Source organism: Eleutherodactylus coqui, chromosome 8 (genome assembly GCF_035609145.1).
Source record: "Eleutherodactylus coqui strain aEleCoq1 chromosome 8, aEleCoq1.hap1, whole genome shotgun sequence".
Classification (NCBI taxonomy): Eukaryota; Metazoa; Chordata; class Amphibia; order Anura; family Eleutherodactylidae; genus Eleutherodactylus; species Eleutherodactylus coqui.
Genome location: NC_089844.1, coordinates 189763488 through 189786001, shown reverse-complemented (window position 1 = coordinate 189786001; position 22514 = coordinate 189763488). Strand labels below are relative to the sequence as shown.

The following is a 22514-nucleotide window of genomic DNA, read 5'->3' as shown; positions in this document are numbered from 1 at the left end:
AAGTACTACAGGGCATTTTTTCAGGATATTTTTACCAAGCAGGTAAGTCTACTTATTATTGATCTCAGGAACAAGGGATCGAAAGAGATTCTTTCAGATATTCTTTATATTTTATTTTTTATACTAATTCTTATGTGGATTTTTAATGGACTGAAGATTAACCTCAGATCCTGTTTTCTTCGCACGTCGGTTGCAACGGCACAGGAGACAGACAGAATTCATCTGACAGAATTCAAAACGTCATTATGATCATAATAAAGGTAATGATGTTATTAATATCATCTCATAAGACGCCATAAAAGGCAGGTTTGATGTTTATACCTGTACTTCAGTTATCAACATCAGCCTTATCTATCTATTTTCGTGCAGACAACACATATGTTCCTTTAAATGAATGACGTAAAGGATAAACACTCATTTAATCCTTTTGGTGCACAGGAGTCCATTCTGAAGATCCAACCGGATTCTTTTTGCTGCAATCTTCTGTCTATATCTCCCCGTCTTCCGTTGCTTCTTATTGTCTCTATTCCTCGGAACATCACTACATCAGGATTTCCGCCATGTTTTTCAATGACGTGTGTTGCCAAACTTGTTTTCTCTTTCCTGTTTATATTTCCTACATGTGCAAGCACACGACGGCGAAGCTGTTGCATCGTCTTGCCAATGTAGTCCCTAGGGCAAGGACACGTTGCCATATAAACGACAGCACTTGTTCTACAGTTGATAAAATCTTTTATGATGTATTCTTTTCCTGTGGATGAACTCCTGAAGGTCTTGCATCGATGCATAAATTTACACGCTTTGCATCCCGAGCAAGGGTAGGAGCCTTTGACTGGCTCTGTTTGTAACCACATTGTTCTTGGCGATTTTTGAGATAGATGGCTATGGACAAGGCGATCTTTCAAATTTCTCCCTCGTCTAAATGTAATCATTGGCCGTTCCGACAAAAAATCTTTAATATCTCCATCTTTAGTGAGAATATCCCAATATTTACTTAGAATATTACGTACATCTTGGGATTTCTCATCGAATGAGCCTATCACTCTGATCAACTTGTCATCCTTGATCTTTTGTTTGACCTCTAAAAGGATTCAAGATACAGATAAAATCCCTCTCTTTTTTGGATAAACAGTTGTTTTTCAAAGCTGTATCCACTAATGTCTGTAATTTTATGATAACGGCCGGTGTGGGATCTTTACCTAATTTCCGGTAGTATTTAGGGTATTCTCGATTCATGATTACAACCCCCCCCCCCCCCCTCCTTCCTTTGTCAGCTTTTTTTAATAATGTTAGGGTTCTTGGTTAGATTTTTCATTGCTAAATATTGTTCATTATCCAAGTTATATTTCAAGCGTTTATCTTTGGTACATAATACTGAGCGGTCTTGTAGGACATTTTGGTAGAATGTATCTATATAATTACCCTTGCTCTCCAACGGATAGAACCTACTGGGTGTTTTCAAACCCGTAGGGATAGGATCATCTAAGTTAAATACCTGAAATTCCTCTTCTTCTTTTGGAATATTTCTATGCTTTTGAATGGAGAAATAACGAGTTACTGTCAGATTTTTTATAAAATGATTTAGGTCGACAAAAAGGTCAAACAAATTGGCTCTGGCAGATGGGCTAAAGCAGTGGTCCCCAACCTTTTTGGCACCAGGGACCGGCTTCAAGCAAGACCATTTTTACAAGGCCCGGCAGGGTTGGGCGGGACATGGGCGGGGCTTTGGTTATATGGGGCGGGGTTATGAAGGGGGTTGGAGTTTAATGCATTCTAATTTAATTATGACATTTAGAATGTCCTGGCAGTACACACATAGGGCAGTATATAATTTATCTCCCCCCCAGTAATAGACAGCCCCCACCTCTCAGTAATTAGCAGCCCCTCCCCCTGTAATAAGTAGCCCCCCCAGTAATAAGCAGGTCGTCCCCCCCGTAATAAGCAGGTCCCCCCAGTAATAGGCAGGTCCACCCCCCAGTAATAGGCAGGTCCACCCCCCAGTAATAGGCAGCCCCCCCCAGTAATAAGTAGCCCTCACCCACCAGTAATTAGCAGCCCCCCAGTAAGCAATCCCCCCAGTAATAAGCAGGTCCCCCCAGTAATAACCAGCCCCCCCCCCCCCAGTAATGGGCAGCCCCTCAGTAATAAGCAGCCCCTTCCCCTGTAATAAGTAGCCCCCACCCCCAGTAAGCAACCCCCCCCAGTAATAAGCAGGTCCCCACCCCCCAGTAATAAGCAGCGCCTTTCCCTGTAATAAGTAGCCCCCAACCCCCACCCCCAGTAATAACCATCTTCCCCTGTAATAAGTAGCCCCCCCCCCAGTAATAAGCAGCCCCCCCCCTCAGTAAGCAACTCCCCAGTAATAAGCAGGTCTCCCCCCCCCCCCCAGTAATGGGCAGCCTCGCGTAATAGGTAGCCCCTTACCCTGTAATAGGCAGCCCCTTCCCCTGTAATAAGTAGCCCCCACCCCCCCCAGTAATAAGCAGCCCCTTCCCCTGTAATAAGTAGCCCCCACCCCTCCAGTAATAGGCAGCCCCCCCAGTAATAAGCAGCCCCTTCCCCTGTAATAAGTAGCCCCCCTCCAGTAATAAGCAGCCCCCCCAGTAATAACCAGCCCCCCCAGTAGTAAGTAGCCCTCACCCCCAGTAATAACCAGCCCCCCCCCAGTAATAGGCAGCCCCCCCAGTAGTAAGTAGCACCCACTCCCCAGCAATAGGCAGCCCCTTCCCCTGTAATAAGTAGCCCCCCCCAGTAGTAGGCAGCCCCTGTAGTAGAAGCAGCCCCCCAACCCATATACTTACCTCCTCCCTGCTGTCGCTCTCTGTCTGCTTGCCCTGACGTCAGTGTGCAACCCGGAACGCTTCCTCCCCGAGTCCTCTCCTGTGGAACTAATGAGCAGGGGACTCTGGGAGGAGGTTCCTGGCTGCACAGTGTGCGCCGGGATCATTGCGATTACCAGCGGGGAGCTGTGGCGCCCCCGCTGGTAATCGCTTCAATGGTGAGCGGCGGCGGCACGCCGCGGGCCACATAATACGAGGCAGCGGGCCGGGTGTTTAGAGCAAAAGTTCCCGGCGGTGCCGCGGACCGGTGCTAAACACCCAACGGCCCGGCCCCGGTCCACGGCCCGGTGGTTGGGGACCCCTGGGCTAAAGGACAGGCCTTTTGCAAGGACTTCTGCTTCTTTTCGTTTTAGAATATAGTCAGAGATGTTAAAGATGCCCATCAATCTAGCCTCCTCGTTGTTTATTTCTGAGTCGTATTTAGTAACCTTCCCTTTTTCATCATTTGCTTTTGATTTTGACCTTCTTCCTCCTCTCTTACCCCTACGTCTTGGAATATTCGTTTTCTCGAAGGCTGTGTGGGTGAGAGTGGTTGATAGAATTGAAATATTTTGCTTCTGGCCCCCGATGGATGATGGGAGTGAACCACTTGGGGGGTCGTGGGCTCCAGTAATAGAAAAAGGGGGTCTTTACTTATAATTACTTTAGATGGAACTGATGTTTGGGTTCTTGTCACTGATGGTAAATTATACCCAGATGAAGCCATAGATACTGGATCTATGAAATTTGGTGGAGAATCTGCCAGAGGAGATTTTAAAAGGACTTTTTTGAGATCAACCGCATCAATAGGGGTGACCCTTTTCTCCATATCCAAATTTATCTCTTTAAAAAAAGAGACTTTGGGTGGTGTTAAGGTTGTTACCAAAGGTGTCAAAGGTAAAGGGGTATGGTTGGATAAATCAATTAGGGGAACCTCGAGATTACGATCAAGCTCCACCACTTCTGGGATACTTGAAAGACAAGAAACTCTACTAACTTGAGTTGATTTATTAACTTTCATAGATGTAGTCGAAGTGGGAGGGGGGACAGAGGAATAATTTGTAGGGCTAAAGATAGTAGCCCCAATTATAGTTGGGGCGGATATCTTTGTTTTTAAACTCCCCCGTTTACTTTGGGGGTGTAAATCCCTTTTCTCATGAATCGCTTGTTTATTTCTATTTTTATCTTTATTCTTATCCTTATCCTTCTCGATGGGTGAAACAATTAACCCACCATTAGGGAACCGTCGATTATATGAATAAGATTGATTTGTAAAGACACTCGTTTTACCAGACCAATTTTTTGCAGCTGTATTTCCCTGTAATTCTTTTCTTCTATTAGATAAAGTATTAATATTATTGTCATAATGATGCGATACTTTCTTTCTATATGGGGGATTAATGCGATGATGGTTAAAGCTATGTCTCCCCAACTGGGGTATAGACTCCATTCTAGATTTTTTACAATCCCAAGAAAAATATCTCTTTTGTGCATAATCAGCTGAATCATGACTAAATTTCCCAAACTTACGAAAAAATACATTCTTTTCCAATTCATTAATAAAATTCAAAGTGAACCTGAAATCCTCCTGCTATAAAAGCAACCCTCTGTAAAGATGCCACCGTTAAAATTCTCCTTTTAGTGACAATTTTATCCAAAATTAAATCGGAGAAAGTATTTAACATAAGGCGCCATTCTCCAGCAAATGTATCATCGCCTTGGAAGGCCGGTCCTATGTTAACCCGAAGACCTCAAGGTACGATCTTATTTTCAATGTAAATGTTCAGGGCCAGCCAATCAATGGCAGGGAGTGAAGATTTTATGTTCCCTGAATTACTGTTGGGGGAGTCACCAGGCCAGCAATGTTATCTGTGCTATAGATTTCTTATACGTCTCTTCTATTGAGTGTCAAAAGTTGTTATAAATTTATATACCCAAATTCTTCTATGGCTTTGTGACTTGAAATTGTCTTTTTAGTATCATAGTAACTTTCATAGTAACATAGTATGTTAGGCTGAATGAAAACAGTGTCCATCCAGTTCAGCCTGCTTCAACCCCTTCCTTGTTGGTCCAGAGGAAGGCAATCTTCCTGACTCCACAATGGTAGCCAGAGTAATCCCTGGATCACATTTGAGATAAACAACCCCGCTGGTGACCTAATGTCTATATCCTGTAATATCATCTAGTCCCCTCTTAAACCCCTCTATGAATTTTGCCATCACCACATCCTCAGGCAAAGTTCCACAGTCTCACTACTCTTACAGTAAAGAACCCCCCCTTCTATGTAGGTGATGAAACCTGCTTTCTTCTAGACGTAGCGGATGCCCTCCTGTTACCGTTGCAGTCCTGGGTATAAACAGATCATGGGAGAGATCCTTTTTTTGTCCCCTAATGTATTTACACATAGTTATTTGATCGCCCCTTAACCGTCTTTTTTCCACGGTAAGTAATCCCAACTTTGATAGCCTCTCTGGGTGTTCTAGTCCTCTCATTCCGTTTATTAACTTAGTCGCCCTTCTTTGAGCCGGCGTGTCAGCGGGGTTGCGGCTGTGCGAGCCTCTGCGAGGCTCAAACAAATAGGACCTGCCACGATTTTGTTACCGCACATTCAGCCTTAGGAGGATATCCTTTCACTGGAGCGGGTAGTATTGAAGCTGGAGTAGAAACATGAAAACATGAACACCTTGCCGCATGTTACAGGTTGGCGGTAAACCTTTCTCTGTCGGCTTAGTTATTAGCACAACACTCATCATAATTGAGTCTTCTGGGCTAATAACAAACCCTGTACAAGAAGTTAATGTTTATAGGGTTTTGCCAGAAAACTCTTGAAAAGAAAAAGATGATGAGTGTGAGACAGAGCAGCCAGAAGTGAAGAACCCAGCAGTAGTCACCATGAGCACGGCGTCCCCCGAAACACCCGTTGCCCCCAGCTCCGCTACTATTAGTAACCCTGCAGATATCTCAGTAATTGTCGGCTACTTTGTCATCATTATTGGTGTTGGCTTGTGGGTAAGTGACTGGAGAGCATCCTGAAGGCTTGTTGATGGGACTGGATATTATGAAGGGTTGGGTTAATCAAGCTCTTTAGATATTTATTGCTGGATATTTATCACTGGGGGTAGGTTTATATCAGCAGGTGGGTCTACTGGTACTTGCAGGCAGGTCCATCTTTGCTGCAACTTTCATCTCTAGCCATGTTCTGTCATTCTGCTGTCATTGGATTTCACATATTGTGTCACCATTTTTTGAAGTTTCTCTTTCATCCTTTTAATGCTTAGTCTGAAAATAATTGGAAGCTTTCAATTGTGATGTAAGAGGGGGGTATAGGTGTTATTGTATAGATCTCATAATCTACGCAAGCTTCAACAACAGGGAAGAACAGGATGGACCTCGTAGTCCGGTCATAGGTGATGCGCAGTGTTATAGGGAAGGTTTGTATAGATTGTGCTTTGCAGAGTATAGCTTTATAGAGGGATGCGCTCTGTTGGTTTGTTCACTAATGAACTACTTTACATGTTGAAAGAATGCGCTCAACCCCTGTAAATTTTGCTGATTCTAAATTTGTGATTCATTCGGATGCACATGACAAGTCCTGGCATATAAACCATGTTTCTCTATAGAGGTGTATCCTGTATACCGATCTCTCATCCCATTGTACTCTGTAGAGGAGGTATCTCCAGTATACCAAGCTCTCACCGCATTGCACTCTATAAAGGTGTATCCTGTATATCAAGCTGTCGCCCTACAGTAGTGTATAGAGAAGGTGTATCCCCTATACCAAGCTTTCACTACATGGTACTCTATAGAGGTATATCCAATATACCAAGCTCTCACCACATAGTATCTTATGCCGTGAAATGCTTTAATGAGACGGCATGGGACTAGGGACAAGTAGAGTAAAGGGTTAAAATAGCGAGCTTAACAGAGGGGGCGGAGCTAGGACAGGAAGGGGAAGGGGAGGAGAAGAGAGAAGTGGTTTCCAGTTCAGCGACGAAAGGAGAAGAAGGAGGACACAACAAGAAAGACACCCGCCCACCCACCCTGGAGGTAGGGCGAGGAGGGAGCAGCAGGATTTTATTTCCAATTGGAGTGACGTTGGAAGTTGTCACAGCTAGGTTAGGCCTGGAGTTTTTTCCATGCTGGATAAGGAGAGTTGAGGAAGGTTAGCAGCCAAAGGACCAGGGCTCACGAACTTCCTCGGGACTGTTACAGACTCAAAAGTTGAACGTTTTACAGCATGGAAAAAGTTTTCATAAAGTTAATAAGGTTTATATAGTAATTTGTTTAATAAAGCTGTGGCCTACCCCACAATTTTATACAAGAAGACTGATGATTAATTTGGTATGGTAAGAGAGCACATAGGTAACGTTAGTGTCCCTAGTCCTCTACAGAGAGTACTATGTGGTGAGAGCTTGGTATATTGCATATACCTCTATAGAGGTACCATATACCTCTATAGCGTACCAAGGCTCTGTGCAGCCGATACGCGTCTGGTTAGAGATGTGTATACCTGGCAATTTTAATATGACTAAATAAAGGAAGATTACAAATTTTACTCTTCAAGCAAGCGTGGATTACACTCTTTCCTTGTATGGAATTTCTTAACCCTTTCCATAAACTTACTATGGAAAGTTCAGAGAGTTATCCAAACACAGTTAGCCTTCAGCACTTCCTTGGCTTGTATTTCAATAGCTGGATCATTTAGATCCTGAATGCCCGTCACTGAGGAGTCTGAGCCCAAGACTCATGTGCAAAGATCTGTATCTGGAAAGAGTGACAGCATACCAGGTGCATATATTAAATGCTTCTTTATTCCTCCATTCCTGCGACGTTTCGACCCTGCTCGGGGTCTTTGTCAAGCTTGACAAAGACCCTGAGCAGGGTCTAAATGTCGCAGGAATGGAAGAATAAAGAAGCACTTACTATGGAAAGCGCAGTCCCAGCATCCACAAGCGGAGAATCCTAGCGATTCTCCGCTTGCGGGATTCAAACCGCGGCATGCCGCGATTTGCAGCGGTGGGCCTGTGGGGATTGAACTCACAACCTTCAAGTCATGAGCGCCACACGAGGCCCCTATGAGTGCAATACCAAAATGCTAATGTGTCCCTTTCACTGTTTAACTCTGCACAATGGCACCCAGCCACTCGCTGGGCAGTGAACTTCAGCATGGCCCCATTTAAGCATGGTGGCTAGGACCACTGCTTTGCCGAGAAAAGTTAGAATGGGAGGCAGTGCTAAACCAGCATTCTGGCCCCTTTATTAACTGTATTAGTGGGGGTTGCAGATGTCAGTCCCCCGCAGACCATAAAGGGATGGCATATCCTGTGGTGGCCGAGCGCAGAAATTCAGGAGAAGACATCGGGGATTAAGATGTTTTTGTCAATGGCAGCTCTACTGTCCCTCCCTGAAGTACTCAGGCATGGCACAGCCCAGCCTGGCAGCACACAGTGCTAAAATACTAGAAATGGTGTTAACTGTTTAATTGGGAATGTTCATGTGATGCCAGTGCCTCTTCAAATAAAGAGTCAATAATCCAATCTCTGGTTGAACCAGAGGAACACGGTTTACTTAACATTGACAACATTGGTTTTCTCAGGACAGGTTGCAACAGTCATAGGTAACAAAAGATCTGGACCATCTTTCCCATTAGAGTACCCAACCATCTTCTGTTTCACTATCACTCTATCCCATCAACACAATTGCCATCAGTTATCTGACGGTGGACTCTTAAAAGAGTGCTTTCAGCATGGCAGGGAAACCTAGTTTCTAGACCCTCTCATCAAGAACCTAATGGGCACTCTATACACTCACGCCTGACGTACTCCAACTGGCAGACATGAAGACGGTCCTGTTGCACCCTTCTGTGGTTAAGCAGGGGAGTGTGTAACTTACTCCGCCGACTTCTCTTCCAAGGTTCCACAGACCCTTCATTTCCGAAGAGGTCTCAACTTGATTACTGGTTAAGATGGATTTGTCTAGCCTTTTCACCGACTTTGCAGCAGCGGGGACTTCCTTGTGGGGATAACAAGACATCACTGTCCCAGTTGGGGTCACAAACGAAAGACATCTCCTACTCTTAGGATCGTGTGGAGCAACCATGGAATCTGCAGGGGCAGTCACCACAGCAGACTTCTCCTCAGTATCGACGTTGGTGTCCGGACTAGTCGAAGAACCTCTGTATGAGAACCCGGGATTGATTCCTGCCTAGAGACCAGTTTCTTCCCCTCGACCGAAGACTGTCCAGGTCCCCAAGGGTGCTTGATGGGTAGCCAGTGTAATGACTCACCTCTGCTCCGCCCAGTAGTGTCAGCCGACACCGCTTCTGTATCCGCAGCCTTTCCTTCTCCCAAGGGGATTAGTGCAGTCCAAACCCCGGGCATGGGTTTCAGGAAGCGCAACAGCCCCTGCACTTCCCACTCATCCCCAAAACACCACTGCGGCCTCAGCGGAGGGTAACGAGCTGTAACACCCTGCAATGTAATTTCTATGTTCAAAGTCTCTGTCTCTGTACCCCTCATGTCCAGCTCACTTCCTTCCAACTGCTGAACACAGAGTGTAAACACTGAAGCATTCGCCAATGACTCCGCCACTGGGCGGTCTCTGATGCCACTTCCTCTGAGCTCCGCTGTGGGGGATTTCTGCCCCCAGCGGGTTTGTAGTTCCGGGTCTTATATTTATGTAGGAACTATCAAAGGTTGATCCAGAGATTATTCTGATTGCCATTACGGAGTAGGGAAGGAATTGTCTCCTAAATAGGCTAATTGGCTTCTGCCTCTTGGGGTTTTTTGCCTTCCTCTGGATCAACAAGGGGATTGAAACAGGCTGGACTAGATGGACATTGTCTTCATTCAGCGTAACATACTATGTTACTATGTTACTTTTCTTACACCACTAGTGAGCTTTTCTTGGCAGAAAGGGAAGAAGCCATTGGGGCACCATCTTAAGAGTCCATTACCCCACTCGATCTGTCTGCCAATTTGTAAGCATCTTGTACTGTCAATTCTCCCAACAATACCACACAGCCCTCTCTCACAGTGTAAAGCATTTTTGCACATGTTGTCCCAAGAAAGAGGTTTACAACAGATGTGGACCATCTTCCCATTAGAGTCGCTAACCACCTTCTGTTTTGCTAAAACTCTATCCCATCCACACAATTGCCATCAGGCTCAGTTATCTGACGGTGGACTCTTAAAAGAGTGCTTTCAGTATGGGAGGGAAGCAAACGGACAGTCTTTTGTTTCTACTCGCTAGACCTTCTTGTCGTGAACCTGACGGGCACTCTATACACTTACTCATGCCTGATGTGTACTCTAACTGGAAGACATAAGGTCGGTCCCGTTGCACCCTTCTGTGGTCAAGCAGGGGAGTGTGTAACATACTATGCCAACTTCTCTTCCAAGGTGCCACAGACCCTTCATTCCTGAAGGGGTCTCAACTTGATTGCCGGTTAAGATGGGTTTCTTTAGCCTTTTCACAGACTTTCTGGTGTTGGGTCCTGAGCCTCCTACACACGTCTTCTCTCCCTTCTCTTTTCCTTGCCACTAATGCGCCCACTCTTCCTTCCTACAACCATGAGCATATTAGGGTGACAGGAACACAGACACATTACAGTTTAGTGACACAAACACAAGACACATAGACAACACACAAGAAGGAGACACGCAAAAGTTGTGGGGTCCCTACTCTGCTCTGGGACACTACAATCACAGTGCTATTGCCTTCCCTTAGAAGATGGGAATATCCCTTTTACCCCCTTCACTAACAGTGACCCTAAACAATATGCAGTGAATACTGTTATTCTGATTACCGGTTTGGATTTAGGAGGGAATTTTTTTCCCTAAAAAGAGAAAATTGGCTTTTACCTGATTAGGTTTTTTTCCCTCCTCTGGATCAACATTGGGGGGGAGGGTAATAGGCTGAAGTGGGTGTATATAAAATGAAATCTGAGGTCAGATCTGCAAAAAAATATGGAAATTGTCTCCAATTGAAATCTGCTGTGCGTGAACATTGAGGGGGTCTCGCTATTCCCCTACACCGCTGCATATACCCAGACATAGGGCCATCATAATCATATTCAGGAGCTCAAAGATGTGAAACTTGGTGGGTAATACAATGGCGATCTTACTAACCGTACCAGGCTAGGTACTGATTAGCACCACAATATTGTGTGCGTCTGTGGAAACAGGTGACCTGCATTATGACATTCACAGTGGAGCTACATTGTGTGTAGGGTTGCCACCTTTGTAACCAAAAAAAAACAACAAACAGCCATGGTAAAAGGGGTGTGGTTAGAGGTGTGGCTTACCACAATTTATATTTTAACCTCTGTTATTCTAGAGGCTGCAATGAATAATAATGCCCCACTGAGTGGCCCCAATAGTTTTGGTTTCTCCAGTAGTGCCCCCAATAGTGGCAACAGCAGCAGCCGAAAAGGGACTAGAGAGAGAGAGTTAGTGAACTACTTGGTAATGTGGGACTGCTGTCCAGCTGGAGGCACTCTCAGCCTGCAGTTATTTATTACTGACTGTTAATATGGACGTTAAAAAATAAATACCATCACCAGGCTTTCGAATTAATTACCAGACAACCCGGCGAGTTAGTGGCCGGGTGCCAACCCTGTGCGCGAAGAAGCATACAATATACCATTGCTGCTCAGTGTCAAGAGTTTTCATGCAGAACGCCCAGAAGTCAAAAACACTGAGGAGATCTGTTGATAATGAGGGTGATAAGTATTTTGGGGTCTGTTCTAGGTCTTATAATTGTGGGTCTAATAATTAGAGGGTCTGATAATTAAGGAGTGTGATTGGGCTCTGGTAATTAGGGACTGGATAATTAAAGACCTAATAACTAAGGGTTTGATAATAATTTGAGGAGTGTGAGTGAAAAAAATCTGAACTTCATTAGGCTAAGGACTAGAGATGAGCGAGCGTACTTAGCCACGCCCCTTTTTCGCCCGAGTACCGCGATTTTCGAGTACTTCCGTACTCGGGCGAAAAGATTCGGGGGGCACCGCGGGTGAGTGGGGGGTTGCAGCGGGGAGTGGGGGGGGGAGAGAGAGAGAGAAGGCCCCCCCCTGTTCCCCGCTGCTACCCCCCCCGCGCCGCCACGCCTCCCCCCACCCCCGGCGCCCCCCGAATCTTTTCACCCGAGTACTGAAGTACTCAAATATCGCGGTGCTCGATCGAGTAATTACTCGAAACGAGTACGTTCGCTCATCTCTACTAAGGACACATTTGGTGAACTAGTTGGATGTATCCTCTACATAACGTGGTAAACATTCATGCTTGGGCAAGGGAAGCATAAAAAGTCTGTTATATAGCACCATCCCTTTTTGTTAGTTATGCCCCTGAGTGGCTATTTCTGTGCTGCATATTTGGTTTATATACCATGAAAATCTCCTCCCCTTCACATAGACTGACTGATAACCAAGGTCTGGTGTACATTTGGACAGAATTCCACATCCAGGGTCCATATATGGCTGCTCCACCACCATTTACAGTGCTGTGAGACTCTGAAATTACTGTTATCGTGGAAGTGCAAATGAGATATAAACCATCCAATGGACAGTTCACATGCTGGGACTGGACCGAGCCTTGCTTAGTGCCTGACAACTACAGCTTCCTTGAGTCTGGAGCGGTTCCAGTGTGTGAACTGCCCATCAGATGGTTTACACCTCATTTGCATACCGCATTAATGGTGATTTCACCCTGAATTGAAGGGGTATCATTATATTTTTTCCTCCAATGCCCCCATTTATGGACAGCATAGGTTTATGGGGACAATGTCAGTGACATTCCTGTAAGGTTTTATGTCCCATTAATGGTTTGGTCCGGATGCGCAGGTCTGTATTTCTTCTAGTCTGACAATACAACCTCTTTCATACATGCTGTAATCTTTTAATAGGTTTGTGTTTTGTCCTTTCAGTCCATGCGTCGTGCAAACCGAGGAACTGTGGGAGGTTACTTTCTGGCAGGGCGAAGCATGTCCTGGTTTCCTGTAAGTTACATAGTATTTCTAATTTTCTATATGACAAAAACAATATCAAGACGTCACCAAACTAAGCTCATACCACCAGTGCTGAAAATACAATCAATAAAAAAAGTTCTGCATGGCGTCCACATGGAGTCTGATAATGAACCACTGCTGTACAGGTTCATAAAATGTAGTTCTAGGTAACTTGCCACCTTAAAGTGACCCTCAAGTTTTGGGATCCAATTCTATCCCTGGGCCATAGGGGAAGGGGTGCTTATCACCTGCAATTGTTCTGTGCCGTTGCTCCAATCAGAAAGCAATATACAATGTACAATAACTAGTTAGAAAATTGCTGCAGCCATCTTGGACAGCTGAAAACACGGCCTGAAACCAGTAAGCCAAGAGGCAACAGAGAAGAACAAAAGGCAATATACCCTTCTCCTGTCCCAAGTTAGAAGTTTTTTCCCCAAACCTGGAAGGTCACTTTAATCCTCATGCACTTTGTAGAGCAATGTTTAGAGGCTGTATGGGGTGTACAGAATGCCCTGTGACTCCTTGCTGCAGACACTCTGACGTATACCTCTCAATAGTGTGTAGTATCTGTAAAATATTCTACTCTGGAAGCAATGCTTCCTTATACCTTTGTGCTAGAGAATGTGATGGAACATATTGCCATTCTTACTTTTGTCAGATTCATAAAACTCTGTCAGCGTAGTATTACGGGTTAGAGGGTTGTGCTAAGCCACAATACATTACTGCGCATGAGGCCTACATGTCTGTTAAATAAATTACCCTCAATCACCATTTACTTTGAGAACTTTGTTCTAAATCACTCAGCATGAAGTGACTGGTTAGATGGCCCACTGGACTATCAGTAAGTAGGTAATGACTGGTCAAGCTACTCCCTAGACTATTATTGATTAATTAATGACTGGTTAGGATGCCCCCTGGACTATTACTGAATAGTTAGTGACTGGTTAGACCGCCCCCTGGACTATCACTCCTTGGACTATAGATTAGGTAGTGACTGGTTAGGATGCCCATTGGACTATCACTTGCCACGTAGTGTCTGGTCAGACTTCCACCTGGACTATTACTAAATAGATGGTGAATAGGTTCTCGCTCTTGGAGAGTTGTCATGGGGTCCATTCTCCACATAGTGGGCGTCTGCCGTCTATATGAACTAGTCATCAAATAGGTAATGACACAGCAGCAGAGGTGATTATAGCTGTTTGTAAGCTGATTTAAATGTAGGATTTGTCTCTTGCAGGTTGGAGCCTCCCTCTTTGCCAGTAACATTGGCAGTGGTCACTTTGTAGGACTGGCTGGCACCGGGGCTGCAGGTGGCATCGCGGTTGCTGGATTTGAATGGAATGTAAGGCTTCTTCTATTCTGACTTATAAGAAGGAAACATTCAGATGTAAGTGAGAAGATGGAGACAGATATAAGTCAGGAAGCAGCTCTGTGGGTGCAAATCTGGTGGGACACCAACTACACGCCCTACAAGTCACAAGATTAAAGCTTATTGGGGTCCTTCACCTCTAATATATATTATCCAATGCTGCAATCTGCTGTGGACTGCACGCTATAAAGCTCTCCTAGACAGCTGGTAGCTGTATTACTGCTGCAGACTAATGTCTCTGGCTAAATAATATCACCAGGTCTGCGTGTTTGAGCTAAAAAAAACATAGAAACCACCAACGTTTGGCCAACCTGGTGGCATCCTTAGAGGTCCGGGGTCACTGGAGTTCTCTAGGCAGGAGTTTGTATTTTTAATTCCTTTGCCTCTTATTATTATAATTTAGTTCAATTAAAATTAAATTTTAATGAGGGTCTTCAACCTGGGGAAGTCACTCAGCATTACTTAATTACTTAAGGTTCATTTAGATGGGATGTATGTCAGGCAAACGATGCCCAACACTCAAACCCTGTGTCCTCGCTCATGTGCTCCTGCACGGCAGCTAGTAGTGCTGGCTAACTCACAGAGCGGCCAGCAGGGGGGCGAGGAGGCTGCAGGAGATTTCTCTCCTCTCGCTCCCCCACCCTTCTCCATTGATATAACATAGCGGCCATATTCAATACTGCAGGGCCGCTATTTACGGCTGATCGTTTAGTGTAAATAGCGGTCCTTCAGTAGTGAACGGGTAATGCCCCAATGAACTTACGGTATGTATGGCCGGAGGCCTAGACTTTGTCACGGTGATGCCACATTCTAATTGTACACTCCAGATATGTCACAGAAATAACGGAAATAAGGGAGATGGAATAAATCCTCCAACTATTGAAAGGTAACATGCCTTCAAGACAAAGTCAGACTTTTAAAACAATCCTTGTAACAATGACTGGGAATTAAAAGCAAAGCCAGACTCCATGTACATTCAGCTGTTTCAGGGTTATTACCCTTCACCAGTGTACAGTAGGGGGTCTGGCTTTCTTAGTAAGAGGCCTGGGATGAGTGTCAAGAAACACTATCTTTTCTCCTTAGCGAGAGCACCTAGACAGTGCATGCTACTCTGGGAATTAAAAGCAAAGCCAGCCGCCATACACCTGTTTCAGGGTTATTGCTTTTCATCAGTCCACAGTGACAGTTTGGCTTTGCTAGTGAGAGACCCTGGATGGTGGTCAGAAACACTATCTTTTCTCCTTAGGGAGAGCATCTAGACGATGCATGCTACTCTGGGCAAATAAGGGAGAGGGAATAAATCCTCCATAGTGCCACCTATTGAAAGGCAGCATGACTTCAAGCCAAAGTCAGACTTTTTAAACAAGCCTTGTAAAAATGACTGGGAATTAAAAGCAAAGCCAGACTCCAAATACATACAGCTGTTTCAGGTTTATTGCTCTTCATCCGTGTAAAGTAGGGAGTCTGGCTTTGCTAGTGAGAGACCTGGGATAAGTGTTAGAAACACTATCTTTTCTCCTTAGGGAGAGCACCTAGACAGTGCATGAGGAGACTCAAATGGCCATGCACGTTCCTCTGGATAATGTGCAAATAAGAGAAATAGAATAAATCCTCCACAGTGCCACCTATTGAAAGGCAGCATTCCTTCAAGCCAAAGTCAGACTTTTTAAACAAGCCTTGTAACAATGACTGGGAATTAAAAGCAAAGCCAGACTCCAAATACATACAGCTGTTTCAGGTTTATTGCTCTTCATCCGTGTAAAGTAGGGAGTCTGGCTTTGCTAGTGAGAGACCTGGGATGGTGGTCAGAAACACTATCTTTTCTCCTTAGGGAGAGCACCTAGACAGTGCATGAGGAGACTCAAATGGCCATGCACGTTCCTCTGGATAATGTGCAAATAAGAGAAATAGAATAAATCCTCCACAGTGCCACCTATTGAAAGGCAGCATTCCTTCAAGCCAAAGTCAGACTTTTTAAACAAGCCTTGTAACAATGACTGGGAATTAAAAGCAAGGCCAGACTCCATGTACATACAGCTGTTTCAGGGTTATTGCTTTTCCTCAGTCTACAGTGACCTTTTTTCTTTGCTAGTGAGAGACCTCGGATGGTGGTCAGAAACACTATCTTTTCTCCTTAGGGAGAGCACCTAGACAGTGCATGAGGAGACTCAAATGGTCATGCATGCTCCTCTGGGTAATATGCAAATAAGAGAGACGGAATAAATCTGCCATAGTGCCACAGATTGAAAGGCAGACATTTTAAACAAGCCTTATAACAATGACTGGGAATTAAAAGCAAGGCCAGACGCCATGTACATACAACTGTTTCAGGGTTATTGCCCTTCATCAGTATACGGTAGGGGGTCTGCCTTTGCCAATGTGAGAGCCCTAGGATTCTTAGGGAGAGCACCTAGATGGTGCGTGGGAAAACTCAAGTGGCCATGCATGCTACTCCGAGTGGTTTGCAAATAAGGGAGATGGAATAAATCCTCCACAGTGCCACCTACTGAAAGGCAGCATTCATTCAAGCCAAAGTCAGACTTTTTAAACAAGCCTTGTAACAATGACTGGGAATTAAAAGCAAAGCCAGACTCCATGTACAGGGTGGAGCGCGGTAATTTGCTAATTTGGGAGTGAAATAAAAAAATAATGAACTTGTAAAAACGTTATTTTATATTTTATTTACATTGAACAGTAGTGGAATTTCAAGACGTTTTCTCCACCGGATTCTTCATAGTGAACTGAATTTTCACCCGTATAAAATGTGCGTGGTCCAACAATTGTCAGCACGGGATTATGTTACACGACGAACATCTTGTGAAGACATGCTTGCAACCATACCTCGTGACGCAATTGTGTTCTTTTCTGATGAGGCACATTTTCACCTCAGTGGGTGTGTAAACAAACCAAACATGCGGTACTGGAGCGATACAAACCCCAGAGAAGTTCACCAGAGACCTCTGCATTCGGACCGCGTCACTGTGTGGTGCGCCTTATCACGAGTAGGCATCATTGGCCCTTACTTTTTTCCGGCAACTGTGCATTCCGAATGTTACTTAACTATGCTGCAGGATTTTTTCCAGCCAGCACTCGAGGCAATGCAATTAGAGGATACATGGTTTCAACAAGATGGTGCCACTGCACACACAGCGAGAGTTACCACAAATTTTTTGAGGCAAACGTTTCCTGAACGGCTTATCTCTCTGAGGGGTGATCTTAACTGGCCGGCACGCTCACCAGACTTAACCCCATACGATTTTTTCCTTTGGGGTTACCTGAAGTCTAAGGTGTATTGCAACCGTCCAAACACCCTGGAAGACCTAAGGAACAATATTGACGCTGAGATTGCCAGAATACCAGTCGACATGCTTGAAAGAGTGCATGAGAACTTCAGAAAACGTATGCAGCAGTGTGTGGATAGCGAAGGTCAACATTTGCCAGATACAATATTTAAAACCAAATAATTTGTAAATTCCACTACTGTTCAATGTAAATAAAATATAAAATAAAGTTTTTACAAGTTCATTATTTTTTTATTTCACTCCCAAATTAGCAAATTACCGCGCTGCACCCTGTACGTACAGCTGTTTCAGGGTTATTACCCTTCACCAGTGTACAGTAGGGGGTCTGGCTTTGTTAGTAAGAGGCCTGGGATGAGTGTTAGAAACACTATCTTTTCTCCTTAGACCATCTGCAGACGGGCGGAAATTCCGGGGCGGGATTTCCCGCAGAATTTCCGTCCCTGGAAGCTGCCATAGCATTGCGTTAACAAACGCAATCCTATGCAGACGGCCGCGATTTTGCCGTGCGAAATCTCACGCGTCAAATAAATCGCAGGATGCTGTATTTCTGTGCGGGGCTCGCAGGCCCCGCGGAGAAACGTCATTCACCGGCCGCCGGCTCCGCTCTGCGCATGCGCCCGCTGCCCCGCAGCCGACACATGAAAGAGGCGGCGCTGCTGTCTGCAGACGCTCGGGTTTGGTCCCGCTACGAAAATTCTCACAGATGGATCCGATTCAGTGCTCTGAAGGCGGCCTTAGGGAGAGCACGTAGACAGTACGTGAGGAGACTTAAATGGCGACGCACGCTCCTCTGGATAATGTGCAAATAAGGGAGATGGAATAAATCCTCCACAGTGCCACCTATTGGAAGGCAGCATTCCTTCAAAGCCAAAGTCAGACTTTTTAAACAAGCCTTGTAACAATGACTGGGAATTAGAAGCAAGGCCAGACGCCATACAGCTGTTTCAGGGCTATTACTTTTCATCAGTCTGCAGTGACAGTTTGGCTTTCCTAGTGTGAGACCTGGGATGGTAGTCAGAAACACTATCTTTTGGTCCCGCTGAGAAAATTCTCACAGATGGATCCGATTCAGTGCTTTGAAGGCAGCCTTAGGGAGAGCACCTAGACAGTACGTGAGGAGACTTAAATAGCCATGCACGCTCCTCTGGGTAGTATGCAAATAAGAGAGATGGAATAAATCCTCCACAGTGCCACCTATTGAAAGGCAGCATTCCTTCAAGCCAAAGTTAGACTTTTTAAACAAATAACAATGACTGGGAATTAAAAGGGACAGCATCCAGACAGGTGAGACAGGACAAGTGTACCATGAGTGTTCTGTAGGACCCGCTGGGCCACTACAAATGGCCGCTATGTTATGGGGGATGGGGCGCGAGGAGAGAAATTTCCTGCAGCCTCCCCACTATGAGCTAATGATACTACCTAGTATGTACGGGGAGCTACCGTAGTATGTGCGAAGACGAGTGTCGGGCATCGTTTGCCCGACATTCATCCTGTCTAAAAGGGCATTTACACAGGCCATATTCTTATAAGTGCCAAAAAGAGAAACAGGTAAAAAGTAGTTCCTGTGCTCATCTCCTTGAGCAGTTCTCCTTGATCCAGGAATCAGCGGCTCACATTTTCTTTTCCTCCTTCCAGGCTCTCTTTGTGGTTTTACTTATGGGATGGATTTTTGTTCCTGTTTACCTGACAGCTGAGGTGAGAATACCAGAAGGTCCAACCAGGGACCGACTCTTCAAGATACAGGTGTGGAGTTTTCCAGTTATTGATTAGTGAATAGAGATGAGCGAACGTACTCGTCCGAGCTTGATGCTCGTTCGAGTATTAGCGTGTTCGAGATGCTCGTTACTCGAGACGAGTACCACGCGATATTCGAGTTAATTTCACTTTCATCTCTGAGACATTAGCGCGCTTTTCTGGCCAATAGAAAGACAGGGAAGGCATTACAACTTCCTCCTGTGATGTTCCAGCCCTATACCACCCCCCTGCAGTGAGTGGCTGGGGAGATCAGGTGTCACCCGAGTATTTAAATCTTCCCCGCCCGCGGCTCGCCACAGATGCATTCTGACAGAGATCAAGGACAGTGCTGCTGATGCTGCTGCTATAGGGAGAGCGTTAGGAGTTATTTTAGGCTTGAAGAAGTTATTTTAGGCTCGTTACTCGAGGCGAGCACCACGCGACACTCGACTCCATTAGATTTCCTTCCCTGAGAAATTTGCGCCCTTTTCTGGCCAATAGAAAGACAGGGAAGGCATTACAACTTCCTCCTGTGACGTTCCAGCCCTATCCCACCCCCCTGCAATGAGTGGCTGGCGAGATCAAGTGACCCCCGAGTATTTAAATCATCCCCGCCCGCGGCTCGCCACAGACACACGCTAAGAGAGATGAGGGACAGTGCTGCTGATGCTGCTGATGCTATAGGGACAGTGTTAGCGTCTTCAAGAACCACAACGGTCCTTCTTAGGGCCACATCTGCCCGTGTGCAGTACTGTTAAGGCTGCTGTGAGCAGTGTTGCACTTTTTTTTTTTGTATATCGGGCGTGCAGAGCATTGCGTCCTCAGTCTGCAGTAATTTTACATAGTATAGGGCCAGTAGTGGTGAGGCAGGGACAGTGGGAAAGGTGAAAGAGATATACTGTCTATATAGGCAGTGGGCTTTTTCAAACAAATTTGGGAAAAATACTATCTTTGGACTGCCTGTGACCGTCTTGAGTGTACTGCGTCTCTGCTGGGGGTAGTAGTCCTAATTAATACGCAGCTAAGTGTTACAGCAGGCTTGCGCAAAATTCTTTCCTGGCTCTGCATTGCCCGTTACATCACCGCCGTCATCCCGTCCAAAGGGAAACAGTCTGCAGTAATTTTACATAGTAACATAGTAACATAGTATGTAAGGCCGAATGAAGACATTGTCCATCTAGTCCAGCCTGTCTATCCTACTGTGTTGATCCAGAGGAAGGCAAAAAACCCCAGGGCCAGAAGCCAATTAGCCCTTTTGGGGGAAAAATTCCTTCCCGACTCCCTAATGGCAATCAGACTGTTCCCTGGATCAACCCCTAATAGTTCCTACCTGCCTGTATACCAGGATTGACCCTTAACCTAATATTTATATCCTGTAATATACTTCTTCTCCAGAAAGACATCAAGTCCCCTTTTAAACTCCTCTATCGATTTTGCCATCACCACTTTCTCCGGTAGAGAGTTCCACAGTCTAACTGCTCTTACAGTAAAGAACCCCTTTCTGTGTTGGTGATGAAACCTACTTTCCTCTAATCGTAGCGGATGTCCTCTTGTTACCGTCGTGGTCCTGGGTGTAAACAGATCGCGGGAGAGATCCATGTGTTGTCCCCTCATGTACTTATACATGGTTATTTGGTCGCCTCTTAACCTTCTTTTTTCTAGAGTAAATAGTCCCAATTTGGATAGCCTCTGTGGGTATTCCAGTCCCGTCATTCCATGTATTAGTTTAGTTGCCCTTCTTTGAACCCCTTCAAGCACTGTGACATCTTTCCTGAGCACCGGTGTCCAGAATTGTACGCAGTATTCCATGTGAGGCCTGACAAGTGCCTTATATAATGGAAGGATGATGTTCTCGTCCTTCGCCCCTATACCTCTTTTAATGCACCCCAAGACTTTATTTGCCTTTGCAGCAGCTGACTGGCATTGGTTACTCCAGTTTAGTCTATTATCCACTAATACCCCTAGATCCTTTTCCATATCACTTTTCCCCAGCGGTACCCCATTAAGTGAATATTTGTGACATCCGTTCCTCTTGCCCATGTGCATAGTCTTACATTTTTCAACATTGAACTTCATTTGCCATTTTTCTGCCCAAGCCCCCATCTTATCCAGGTCCGTTTGTAGCCGCACATTGTCCTCCGTTGCATTAATTATATTGTATAATTTTGTGTCATCTGCAAATATTGATATTTTGCTGTGCAGCCCCTCTATCAGGTCATTAATAAATATGTTGAACAGAGTGGGGCCTAATACTGAACCCTGTGGCACCCCGCTAGCGACTGTGGTCCAATCAGAGTACGAACCATTTATTACCACCCTCTGCTTTCTATCGTTGAGCCAATTTTTTACCCACTTACACACGTTTTCGCCCAGTCCGAGCTGCCTCATTTTGTATATTAGCCTATTATGTGGCACGGTGTCAAAGGCTTTAGAGAAGTCCAGATATACGAGATCAATAGACTCTCCCAGGTCCAGCTTAGAGCTTACTTCATTGTAGAAACTGATCAGATTTGTCTGACATGAGCGACCCTTCATGAATCCATGCTGGTGAGGAGTTATTCCCTTAATCTCCTTGAGGTACTCATCGATGGCGTCTCTCAGAATCCCCTCGAAAATTTTTCCCGTTACTGAAGTGAGACTTACTGGCCTGTAGTTACCAGGCTCACTTTTGCTCCCTTTTTTGTAAATTGGAACCACATTGGCAATGCGCCAGTCCAATGGTACTACTCCGGTCTTGATAGTGTCTAGAAATATTAGGTATAGCGGCCTAGCTATCTCGTCACTTAGTTCCTTTAGTATCCTTGGGTGTAATCCATCTGGGCCCGGTGATTTATCAATTTTAGTTTTCTTTAGACGCTTCCGCACCTCCTCCTGCGTTAGGTATGAGATATTTTGTAAGGGGTTCGTTTTATTCCCCTGCATCTCGTGTGGCATTTCCTTTTCTTTGGTGAACACACTTGAGAAGAAGCTGTTTAGTAGATTTGCTTTCCCTTCGTCATCATCAATGATTTCTCCTGCATTGTTTTTTAAAGGGCCAGCGCTCTCCCTGCAAATCCTTTTGCTGTTTATGTAGTTGAAAAATAGCTTTGGGTTGTTTCTGCTCTCTTTTGCGATCCGTCTTTCTGCTTCCTCCTTGGCAGTTTTGATCGTATCTTTGCATATTTTGTTTTTTTCCCTGTATGATTTTAGCGCTTCTTCGCTGCCTTCTTGCTTTAGTAGTTTGAACGCTTTCTTCTTTTCGTTTATTGCCCCTCGTACAGTCTTGTCGAGCCACATTGGTTTCCT

General features: G+C 45.2%; 1 protein-coding gene across 1 annotated transcript in view; it reads left to right on the top strand.

Annotated features, from left to right (window-relative positions):
• The first annotated feature begins 5694 nt into the window (after window positions 1–5694).
• The window catches only part of SLC5A2 (solute carrier family 5 member 2), a 64353-nt gene continuing 47533 nt past the window's right edge, over window positions 5695–22514 (top strand). The window contains exons 1-4 of the mRNA XM_066577133.1: window positions 5695–5828; window positions 12744–12815; window positions 14062–14166; window positions 19131–19190. Of these exons, the coding sequence (XP_066433230.1) occupies window positions 5712–5828; window positions 12744–12815; window positions 14062–14166; window positions 19131–19190 (354 nt within the window). The 5' untranslated portion in view covers window positions 5695–5711. The remainder of the gene's footprint in view (window positions 5829–12743; window positions 12816–14061; window positions 14167–19130; window positions 19191–22514) is intronic.